General features: G+C 40.1%; 1 protein-coding gene across 2 annotated transcripts; it reads right to left on the reverse strand.

The window, feature by feature from the left end:
* Positions 1 to 3507: 3507 nt before the first annotated feature.
* tmem106bb (transmembrane protein 106Bb) lies at positions 3508 to 9091 on the reverse strand. Of its 2 annotated transcripts, none has more exons than XM_030788424.1 (8): positions 9008 to 9091; positions 7665 to 7877; positions 7207 to 7270; positions 6650 to 6809; positions 6181 to 6321; positions 5843 to 5892; positions 5694 to 5747; positions 3508 to 5545 (listed from the first exon to the last, which is right to left on the reverse strand). In XM_030788424.1, the coding sequence occupies exons 2-8, from the start codon at positions 7867 to 7869 to the stop codon at positions 5425 to 5427; spliced, it is 795 nt and encodes a 264-aa protein (XP_030644284.1). In that variant the 5' UTR covers positions 7870 to 7877; positions 9008 to 9091; the 3' UTR covers positions 3508 to 5424. The 2 variants fall into 2 exon arrangements, with proteins under 2 accessions (XP_030644284.1, XP_030644283.1); XM_030788423.1 differs by having other exon boundaries at positions 7665 to 7892; positions 9008 to 9081.
* Between the last annotated feature and the right edge of the window lie 3308 nt (positions 9092 to 12399).

A 12399-nucleotide genomic window follows, 5' to 3' on the forward strand; every position in this document is an offset into this window, starting at 1 on the left:
CAGTGGTATATCTCTCTTGACCTTTATCAGTAGTAGCAATACCTTTTCCTTAGATAAGGATGACAGCCATTGCTTTGGCGAGTCACTGTAAACTCAGATCATTGAGTAGATATGCTAACTTCCCCATAGTGACTTAGAAATTTATTACACACTCATGTAAATTTGAACACCCATATTTTGCATGTATGGGTGGAGGATTTTCATGATTAAATCTTCAATACTATTTTTACTGATGTTGCATGAAACAGGGCCTGTGTGTTATGTATAGTGATGCACGGGTCATTGTCTTTTGAATCCTGGCACCCACCCACCCAGTTATGAGAGCCAATCCGCACCGCCCCACCTGCAAAAATATGCGTTAATCAACCACCCGCATCCGACCCGACCTGCAAACCGCCAACTTTAGCTTGTATAGCAGTGGCATCCATATTATAGAGTAAGAGATAACATTTTCTTATTTAATGCACATCAAAAAGGACAGACACTCGTGTAGACAACAAGGTATGAGCTACCGTAGATTACAGCAAAGTGACCAGTCTTGCACTATTTCGTTTTTGGGCTGCTTGCCCGAACGTTAGCATAATACACTGACTGCAAGGCATAGTATAGCGTGTGGGTCTAGGCTACTAAATGAACAGACGAATTGTTCCAGACGGTGTTCTTTATTGTTGAATAGTATTGTTGAATAGTGGCACACACACACACACACACAGACACAAACACAAACGTTGCATCCTTCACAACTCGCGCAGTTAACGTAGTCTGTAATGGTGTCATCGATCAGGACAACCTGCCCGAATCTCTCTTTTACTTTTTTGGCTCACTTTGCGTACAACCTTAGCATCGCCCGTTTTTAACTTTTCTCTGATTATGTTGGCCATATCTTCAGTGGTAGCGTCTTCTTTCTGACCAAAAAAGGGGGTGCTTTGGCAGTGTATAATCTAAACAAAAGCTATGGATACCACGAGGGGGAAAAAAAAACTCGTAGGTGAAGCCCATTATTAACACTCTAAAACAATGATTCTCAGCTCCAGTCCTGGGGGCCAACTGTCCTGCACATTTTTATTTTAACTGTTCATTATCACAGTTAATTATGCTAGTCAGTGTCTAGATGATTAACTGATCGGTGGAATCTGGTGTGTCATTCCTGAGTTAAAAGAAAACCGTGCAGGCCTCGGGTAAGCTTACCTGAACCCGCCGAACCGCAGATTTTGCGTCGACCCTCACATTACTAGTAGTGTAGTACAGAGTAACCCCCCCCCCCCCCCCCAACCCCACCCTCACCCTCACCCCCACCCTAGTGGCCAGAGCAAGCACTTAAAATGGAAAAAAACGGCATGCGGAAAATCTGAGTCTCCTAAGTGGAAATGAAACACCCCCCCCCCCCACACACACACACACACACACACACACACACACACACACACACAAACACTGCCCTGCCACCTACCAGAAACACACGCACATGCAGACAGACAAACTTTGGCCGTCCACGCAAACAGACACACTTTGACATGAATTAGTAACAGTACATGTGACCCAGTTTGTCATGTGCTTGACTCAGTGAGAGACTCAGGACACAATGTGGTGCCGAGGGTTTTTTATCCCTGTCTGAATAACATCTTTATATCAGTCAACTGCAGGAACTGTTTATCAGTCATGGGTCTCTCGGTGACCAGACGTTTTGGCTGTATTGCACTTTCTATCTTGTTAGCCTAATAGTAAATGCAATTATTTATTATGACAGGAGGCAGTCCAACAAACCCAAAGCCAAAGACTGTCGGCAAGCATGTTACTATTTATACCACTGAAAAGTCAAACTGTTGAATTACATTCAGTGACTTTATGCCGCATAAATACCAAAAAATAATTATCCAAAAACAAGATGTAAAGATGTAATTCAGACTATAGACTTAGCCCTCTGCGATGAAATTTTGGCTTAGTTTAGCATAGTTTAAATTGAATGTGTTCTCTTTTAATGAGAAATTTTGGCTTATGTGAGGGAAATGACCTAATGTGTGTAAATTAGCTCACATTCTTCTGTGAGAATTGCATATATCATCACATAAGTACTACTGCTTCATATATTTCAAGATAAAGCCTTTGTTTTTGTGAATTTAAGCATGAGTGGCTGTTACAGGCCTTGCTGGTCCAGATTTGGGGGGGGGGGGGGGGGGGGCATCTATGTCTGCTGGAGGTTTGTGCGGTTGTCCAAATCCAACTGGCATGATGTGACATCCCACTCTCCATGTGACGGGCTCCCAGCCAGTGATCAGTCAGGGAATTCCTCATCGCTTATGTAAGCACATTTACTCTGCCTGTCTCATTCACACTGGGCAGCAGTAATACAATTTGCATGAGTTCAAACAAAGATACTGTGAACCAGTTAGAGATTTTTAGTATAGAGCACTGTTGCTCAATGAGTGTGTGTGTGTGTGTGTGTGGGGGGGGGGGGGGGGTGGTTTTTAAGTAAGAGTGTGCATTGGCTACAAAATAGCATATCGTGAGTGTCTACTTTTGGTTCCTGAATGAAGAAATCTTTCATCACAAGTTGACATTTCAAGTTTATTACAGGCATTTTGTTGACTAAAGTAATGATGTTCAAATCATTATTGCATCGTCATCCCATATGATTATACTGTCATCAACCCTTACATCAATCTTGCATACAGGGTTGCATAACTTAGTTTTATTTGATGCATGAGAACACAATGTGACTTTTTGACTTTTTTCCCCCTAAAAACTGAGTCTGCAGTGAGGCTTGGAAGCATTACCCTTGCTCCAAACCAGCTTAGGCGATATATGTGTGTGTGTGTGTGTGTGTGTATGTGTGTGTATATATATATATATATATATATATATATATATATAAATAGTTGTCTTTACATAAAATGTGGTGTATAACATCAGATTATTTTTTTATTTACATCTTTGTTACATTCTTAGTAGCACACAATTTACTGTCCACTTTTATTTACAGGACACCAGAGTAACATTCTGCTATAAACACCCCGATTATCTTGTTAACTGACCATTCATTGAGGCACCTAATTTCTTAATGCATCATACACCATGCTTATTGCAGAGTCATGTGCTTCAATAATCTCAAACTTATAGACTTGGGTGTTGAATAAGCTCAAACTTATAAACTTGGGTTTTGAATAATCTCAAACTTATAGACTTGGGTTTTGAATACACTCAAACTTATAGACTTGGGTTTTGAATACGCTCAAACTTATAGACTTGGGTTTTGAATACGCTCAAACTTATAGACTTGGGTTTCGAATACGCTCAAACTTATAGACTTTGGTGTTGAATAAGCTCAAACTTATAGACTTTGGGTGGTGTTAGAACAATTCTTTTGTAATTCCTTTGAACAATTCAGTCCTGTTATCAGTTCTGACGTTAATATTAATGAACTTTTGAACTGAGTGGTTAAAGGGGGAGATCAATTTTAGATCTGTGAAAAAGGGATGTTGTTGAGACAGAAGACAGACACATCAGTGGTCACATGGCTGACAAATTTATTCATGCCGGGGAGGAACGCGAAACATGTTTCCAGAACCACGACTGTGTGGATAAGATTTCAGGAATAAAAACACCAAAGACAAACAAGTGATTCAAGGGGCAAAAAAGCAGGAACACAACACTAATCATAAACACAGTAACTTATACACACTTATATATTTACACTTTTTTTTTATCAAACCCAGTTTTTAAACACAATTTTCTCTAGTGTGAAACTGATTAATTTATTTTGTATCTATATCAGTAAAGTTAAAATCAAAGGTATGAATAAATGAGTGGAAAAAAAGATAGATGACACAAGACTGCAGTCTGACTTGAAACCCAACTCCACTCAAATTCTTCCACAGATGTCTGTGGATGCATCTGCATGTTATGTGTCAAAGTTTTATCTCTGAACACAACTAAGTGTTACTGTTTGTTTAACATTCTTGAAAGCAGCAAGCTCATATTTCTGTGAACCTTAAGGTGCTTTGTACCCGACATAAAAATGTTGCTGCAGCTATATTTCCAAATCAGGTTATGTCTAAAAAAAATATCTACTTCTACTACACAAAGAGTGAAGTTGTCTTCAAGCCAATATCTTGTTTAGAAATGTGATTACAAATGTTTAAAAATGTTATGATCTCTGTAGAAACATATTAATGTTAAAAATGTAGTATTAAACTGCTATTTGTCATCAAAGTATTCCTTGAAGTTATTCAACACTTTTTCTTTTTGCAACAAATCTAGGTCACATATGCTCATGATTCTTTATTATTAAAAAGTAATAAAATGCATTGAAAGTGTGTGCCTTTCCAATGTTGTGCAGTATTCAGTTTTAAATGAGGAGAAAAACCAGATGTGAGAATGCGATGTCTGTAATACTGAAAGATGTAAATAAACAGAACCTTTCACTCTCACAATCAAATTCACCCAGAAACACTTTAAGAAAGCACAATGTCGCCCGTATGTTTCCTTTAGAGAACACAGTGTCACAGCCAAATTGTGTTTTCTTCAGTTAACTTTGCTGATAAGGTAAGATAGCTTATACACAATGACAATGAGATGAACATTTTGTTTGACTGAAAACCTTGCCAAGAAATGAAGTATGATTTTACAAGTTGTGCCGTAACACAAGAAAAGATGCCAATGGGTGATGACATTATTTAGAATAAAGAGAGGGGGGAGAAAAAAACAAACAAACAAACAAACAAAAAGTGACAGAGCTCCCCAAACAGGCCATAGTCTGCAGCATTAACCCAGAACAGGACCATTCAAATATACAACAGGTGCCAGGACAGGTCTGTAGGATGTGAGGTAACAAAAGCACTGACATGAGGTAAATCTACCACAATAGTAATAATTAAAAAAAAAAAAAAAGTCCTTTCAAAGAGAATGACGTAATCCATTGGCATGACGTGACATCTCAAATCATTCTTCAGAATTCTCATTCAAATGCCTGATCATATGGGATCTAGTATCAGCCACACATTCACTCACACAGTGAAAGGCATTGAAAGAATGAAATCACATGACTAAAGGAGTACACTGGATACATAACGGCCCTTGATCACAAAAACTAGGACAAAAATTTAAGAGTCTCCAATCTAGCGTGACAGCTTATCATGGAATATTAGATGTAAATTGAGAACGAATGTGTACAGTCGTTAGTGGTTTGTTTTGGAGTGGCGTCAATACAAGGACCTGCTGGCCTTGCATTGTTTAAGTAACTCAGCAGTGTAATTTTGATAATAAAGTGCATTATGATTTGCAAACCCTCATGTAATTATTTGGCAAAGGATATGGAATGGACCCTATACCGTGGGTTTCTGTAGCATAGATAATCCATGCTGCAGAGAAGAGGTGGGTTGGAGGGGGGGGGGGCGCAGGGGATGTAAGGGACCCTGTGGGCATGCTTTAGCCAGTCCAAGGGGTTTTCAGATGCAAGGAGGTGGTATTACCCCCACAGTCCACATACTGGTACATCTCCTGGGAAACTTGCTCAGCATGTCCAAAATAGACTGTGGTTACAGTTACCCTAGAAACAGAACAGAGAGTCAGCCCCTTTGAAGAAATATCGAGGGAAAGGTGACGGCTTCGAAGAAAAATAATTCGTATAGCTGTAACAGACTAATCAAGCCTGCAGGCATGTAGCTGGTAGTATATCAACACAAAGAGTAACTTACTGCATCATAACCACAATGTTGTGCACTTTGATGGTCTGCAGGGTACAGTAGTCACTGTAAAACAAAGGATGTGAACTCAAACATTTGCCCATAAAGATTCTCAGACAAATCTATATTTTTATACTTATGTACATGTCACTTGTACTTACTACATATAGCTCATCTCATCTGCTATTGTGGTAGAAACCATGTAGTCAATCTGAAAAAAATTTGAGGGGATACAACAGAAGCGATGGCATTAAGTTGATGTGCTTTGTTGGTGACTTTTAATGGAAGTCACGTGAAATGCATTGGACATAAAAATCCTTGAAAGAATGAACTTGCCCAGTGCGTCATGTCACATGAAATGAACTCTTCTAATGTGTAAACTGAATGTTTGTCCATTCAAACAAACAAACAAACAAACAAACAAACAAACACACACACAAAACGTATGTATTTACGTCTGAGTCATAGGTTTTAGTGATCAGAAGGGATGATGATCTACCTGCTTCATGTCCAGGGGACCTATGGTGGTAATATTGCTGACGCGGTTCTTGCCAATCACAGTCTTTGAGAACTGCACCTGTGCTGTGATGTTAGCCACATCCACAGAGTAGTAGTTGTTGTTGGTGATGTTGAGAGTGTTCTACCAGACAGACAATGAAAATTCAAATGCGATATCACACTTCTAAATATTTATCACACCGTCTAAAAACTGAACCATCTGCAAGAACTGGAACACATTTCTTTTAAGACGTGAGAACTGCTTGTCACATTAATGTCACTGATCTACCAACGCGTAATAATATCGAAAGAGCGTCAGAGCAGACACACAATTATCTTCCGTCTTGCATTCATTTAATGGCTCTTGAAGAAAGACTAAAGAGGGGGAAATAACGATCTTAAGTTTCTCATTGCTTTGTGAGGTGATTCAGAATCCCAAGATCCAGCTAAATGTAGTTGGGGGAACTTACCGTGATGTTCAGATAAACGATGTGTTTGCCCTGGTCATAGGTGACAATGACAGACTTTACACCAACGTAGTTCACGTCAATGGAACGGGGGAACAGGAAGAAGACAGCCAACCCTGAGAGCAGCAGGCACAGAATGACCGAGGCTGTCACATACAGCTTTCTGTAAGTCACACACAAATAAGCAGAGAGCAGGTTACTTTAAAAAAAAACACGAATACAATCCACACTGAGCGTTTTGGTTTTTTTTTTATTATTTATAGCCACATCCTCTCTAAAATATGAGGAAGTTTAAATATCAGTTGAATGTTATAATATAAGAGGTATAAATAGAGAAAGGGAAGAAGTTCTAGGATTTCTCAATAAGCATGATTAAAAGTCGGCGCTTTGAAATTCAACAAAAGCTTCCCCTTTTTGGTTGCTGCCACAATGTCAGACTCGTGCCGATGATGTGTGCATGAGTTAATAGCGTAGTTTGGATGATCGGCTTGTCACGGTTAATGGTAAGGCTTAGGCAACAAGTTATTTGTGTGTAGAATGAGAAGCAGCATCGTTCTTACGTTCTCCTTGGTCGCAGCCTCTGGTCACTGTATGGAATCAACGCCACCAGCTGATTCTCTTGGCCTGCGTAAGGAGATCAAAAGTCAAATCTGAACAAACATAGTGCAGACATACCATTTGTTTTGCTGATGTGATTCGGCTACCACCTGATTCTCCTGTATTATCATCAGACTGAATTATGACTATGCACTGGAATTTGAAAACCAAACAAACAATCAGTTGCTGGTTGTTTGACCTGAATGAACTTTGTAACTTCAGTGAACCACAAGAGTGCTTCAAGGAACTCCAAACAATCAATAGACTTGGAGGGAGAACCACTTATCTTTGAGGGCCTGCCTAAACAAGAGGTTTATTTTGGAACTAATCTAAACCCTCCGCCTGACTAAAGCTAGGCCAGTGTTTCATGCACTGATCGTTGGGGCTGTCGTATTTGAGAGTTGTTTGTGTGTAGCCATACCTCTTGGGATCCTTCCAGTACCCTGGCATGTTGGGCAGGTCACGCTGTCTCTGCCAGTGAATTCCACATAGGGGAACTGAGAAACATCACCACTTGTCTTGCCATCCTCACCCTGCATGTTGTTGTACTCAGCCGATGATGTCAGGCTGTCCTGGTAGTCATCGTGAGATGCTGGCTTGGGCAGGTGGGAAAGAGACTTCCCCATTGTCTCACCTGACAGGAGGAGCCCTGGAGTTATAAGGCAGTTTAGCTAGAGAGAGATCTTAAACTAGGTATTTGACTTAGATGCACATCACACAGTCAAATTTTGTGTTCAGCGGGGTGTGTTAATCCCACATTGCATTACTCATAATTAGCTGATAACTATTCAAGTTGCAAAGGTATTTACATTGGGTGTTCTAGGAAAATAGTTAGACAAAAGAAAAATGAAATGCGTGGCTCTCGCCTTCCAAAGCAAAATATTTACAGGACACCCATATGTAAAAGTACTTCAAAATGACGACCTACACAGATTAGCAAAGAGTGAACAGGCGACTAACCTTCAAACAAGTCATAAAGTTTTAAATTACAGCGAGGGCCGGTTATGCATAGGGCAAAGACTTCAGAAAAAAAAACACACTTCTAACTGCATACCAAACCGTGACACTACCTAACCAAATAAGATATTTGGTACAGTGGTCTCTTTCTACTAAACCTGGATACAAAATACACGTGATTTGCTACCGTTGTCAGCCGATGGCGAACGCTCTCTCTCAGCCATTTAACCATTTAAGATCTCACATATCTCTCACGGACCATGTAACCACTTCCCGTGCAAAACATGGTGCAACTTTGCAGCATAACTACCAGGCAAAACGCTGAAGTTACTTGTATGCCTACAAATACACCACATCCATTTGATAGCTAACATTACTGTAAAGGCTAAATTGGGCTTCGTGTCTGCGAATTGACAGGTTTACAGAATAGCGATAGCGAACGACAGCTATTCTAGCTGACCTCCATTTCTGGTGCAGAGTGATAAACCAAAATCTATCAAAGAAACCAATGATCGACGCGACAATACAACAACATGACACCAAACGACACAAAAAACCAACTGCCCCTATGCATTAAATTACTAAATCTGCCAATGGAACTACAAACTATATAGAACCTGCTTTGCTAGCTATCTAACCAGCCAGCTACCCATGCTCGCTAAATTTCACGTCATTGAATTCAGACATGAAGCTACAACCTTCCAAACTTCACCGTTTTCTATATTGACAAACACTACGCAGTATGTCAGAGTCCTTAATTAATGTACAGTTTCACAATAGCATTATAACAGTAATAAACTCTCTTACCTGTATGAAATGTACAAAATGTTCAATCGTTTTAGGACATAGAGTTCTTGTTTATCTCCGAGCTGACATGCGCGGACTACGGGTTCGCATTCTCTGTGCTCTGCGCGCTGACGTCACGTAAAAAGCCTGTGAATTATTTATAGAACAAAATAAAGTTCTGTGAAGGTAAACCATGAATCGCAAGCGATTCTTTACTGAGAATTACCGAGATAAATGATTTTCTTGAGAAAAATGCTTTAGTGGGTATTCTTAATTTGTGTGGTTTGTAAAGACTCATCTAAGAACGGTTGCAAATACTCTGAGTTAGAGCCGACGAAAATGATTCTATCTGAGTTTCTCGCTCTGCTGCCTCTGTTGGTACAACAAAGGAGAGCTGTAAATTCACAGAATCATCAAAACAACTCCTAAAACCGAAGTTCAAGTGAAAAGGAAATACAAATGTGGGTGCTGGTCATTTCAACGATGCTGTCGTCAGACCCATTCTTCGCTTCACACCTTTCCATCACAATCTGGACAATCGTGCCAAGTAGAAGTTGAATTTATGCGTAGTGTAAGCATTCCCATGTTCTATAGTTGCGTAGTTTATGCTATATAAATTAGGTTAATCAGGACTCTCCAAACTCATTTAGCATCATATCCACAGTGGCTGCCTTGTTAAAAATGAAATAAAATAAATAAACATTTTTTTTCCACAAGGGGAAATATATAGGGAGTTTGAGATAGTAAGAGGTTGTATTGCCTGTACTCAGTGTTGACACGAGACAGCGCTGAGAGCACAAATTCTTTGGTATGCCCGACACGTCACCGAACCAGTCAGAGGACAAGCTAAACATTTAGCTGATTACGGCCTCATTATCAATCCTGTTTATCGGATCTGTTTTAGGGAAGCAGGCCAACTGCGAATTTTAATTGTGCTTTACATTAACGTCTCTGAAATGACTGCAGTTCCGATTTTTTCCCCATGATGGCAGCATTGCATTTTTTCTTAGACCTCAAAGATCGTGTAACGGGGCCTTATATACTTGCTAATGAATTTATACACAATGTGCATCAAATAGGACCTGTGAAAAATATTCTATTTTTGTGTTTTACTTGTTATATTTTACATTTATTATGCTAAGTAAACACATCACATGGCGACATGCACAATCTTTCTGTCAAAATTTACCTCAAAATCATATTCAAGCATATAGAGGGGAGGTATTTTTAGGAACAACAACAAGAACAACAACAACAACAACAACAACAACAACAACAACAAAATCTTGTTAGGGAAAAAAAGAACTTAATGAGTACAGTTTAAAAGATTTTTCATTCGGGCTCTGGAGAGACAGTTTCAGATATCAAATTGACAGAAAGCAAGGGAGACTCAAAGAACAACAGAGAACATTAAACATCTACATACCCCCCCTGCGACCCCCTCCCCCCAATCCATTGACTCACAATTATACAGCAGCCAGGGGTGTAATGGCTGTTCAGACTGCAGCAGTACAAGGGGTGATGGGAGACATTAGCATATTTCCTTCACTTATTTTAGTCTGCTTTCCTCACCCCCTTTTATTGCCTCTCAGAGTTGTGGTTTTATTGTGCTGTGATTGCCGCTCAATGGGAGTATAACATCCCTTCATTAGGAACTCCCTCTCTGTCTGCATTGGGGCCGAAGGGCTAATGATTCTTCCCAGTCTCCTGTCAGTCTTTTGCTTTTGTATTCCCATGTTCATCTGCCCTCCAGTCTGATGATATTTTAGTTCTTTTAGGAATAAAGGAATGTTTGAAAGATGATCCGTTTTATTTTATTCTTTCATGTGACGTATGTTCGGCACATTTTATTAGCTGTTGCACGTGGTATAGCTCCTTTTCTTTTTTCTTTTTTGCTTTGGATATGCCGTCCGGGTGAAGGTGAAAGGGCTATAAGACATAAAGGAGACCTGCACAAAAGTGTATCTCCACAAGAGCTTACGTTTGAGTTGGTAGTTCATTTATGATTCATTATCCCAGAAGCTGTGTCACGTTTTGGTAACTGTCAGGCAAAATTTGAACACAGCCAATATCATGCATTAAATGTAATATAATATGCATATAATATTATATATATATAAATATAATATGCATGTTAGATCATGATAAAGATTACACTCATTTAGTGCAGTATGATGAACGTGGTCATTCCTTATCTCAGCATAAATGTGAGCCTTGACCTAACTTGCGACTCAAACGTTTTTTTTTCCCTTGATTCCTGGCCAAATATTAAAGTGTACCCTTTTAAAGTCAACATTCACACACCGATTTTAATTGCCCCTGCTTAGAGGCACGATTCTCTAACAGCCATTAAATATTAAATCGCCTTTCCCATCGCAGTCTGCTGCAAACAGTTTACATGAATTTGTAATTGAGACCAAGTCAAAGGAAAGTGAGAGCACAACCTTTGGAAGTCATAAATATTTATGTGCCTGATACACTATGTTAGTTTAATTATCCATACTGATTAGAAAAAAATGCAAGTCAAAGTGTCGGAACAGATGAGAAATGAAACTACGACTCGTTCCTTCCTCTTCACAAAGCGGTAAAATGTTCCTCCAAAAAAACCCCAGAAAGACAGAAGAGATGCTCCGCATTAGTAGTTTTTATTGGGATGATTAAAAGAGGAATTGGATCCATCGGGGAGTCGGGTTTGGTGGCGTCTTGGGCCCGACGGCATAGTGTAAAGGGAGGGTCAAACTCCGACCTAATGAGTGAGGTGACTCAGCTGTGTGGAAGAAGCTCATTAGTGAGCTGCAGTCCGGGTCTTATGCCCCAGGGTTTGCTCTCTCTTGTACTTCCCCTCCTTTGGTCAAACCTGTGCCAGAAGTGCTCTATATCAGCATGAACATGGTCGCAAAAAGATCTACCGCTTCTCTGGTTCATGTGCGTGTGTGTGTGTCTAATGGAAGGTCTTGGAAGCGGGTCAGTGGATAATGTCATTTTGGCCTAATGAGTGTGCTACATAGCGCACATAGGCACTTGTCTGGTGTTTATGTTGCGTTGCATCTATCTTGCCCACAGACACGCAACTGGGCATTGTGAGGTCACGGTGGATCCTCCTTCGCATCCAATCAGAATGCGAGCTGAAGTAAACAGTTGTTCCTTCCGCAGTTGAAGCCTGTCATATTTCATACAGGGACATGTGACAAGATGCTCACTCCTCATCAAATCAACAAAAAAGTCATGCCCTTTCCCTCCACTGCCGAGAGCTGTCATAGACCGTCAACATTCTTGTCTCGTGGAGAGAAGGAGTGGTGGCACGAACAGGCCAGTTCCCTGTCCACCAGACAGAGCGATATTGAATATTGTTGTCGTGGCTGATTCAGGCTGTTTTTTTAGCTGACGTTTTCATCACGAATAAGCACCTGCCC

Source organism: Chanos chanos, chromosome 12, assembly GCF_902362185.1.
Source record: "Chanos chanos chromosome 12, fChaCha1.1, whole genome shotgun sequence".
NCBI lineage: Eukaryota > Metazoa > Chordata > Actinopteri > Gonorynchiformes > Chanidae > Chanos > Chanos chanos.

What these genes read in the sequence shown, in the direction of transcription:
- tmem106bb (XM_030788424.1), bottom strand. Translation starts at nt 7,869, where the DNA reads ATGGGGAAGTCTCTTTCCCACCTGCCCAAGCCAGCATCTCACGATGAC. An exon ending in TCGTTTATCTGAACATCACG is followed by an intron (nt 6,322 to 6,649) that starts GTAAGTTCCCCC and finishes TCTGTCTGGTAG; the next exon opens with AACACTCTCAACATCACCAA. An exon ending in AACATTGTGGTTATGATGCA is followed by an intron (nt 5,546 to 5,693) that starts GTAAGTTACTCT and finishes TTCTGTTTCTAG; the next exon opens with GGTAACTGTAACCACAGTCT.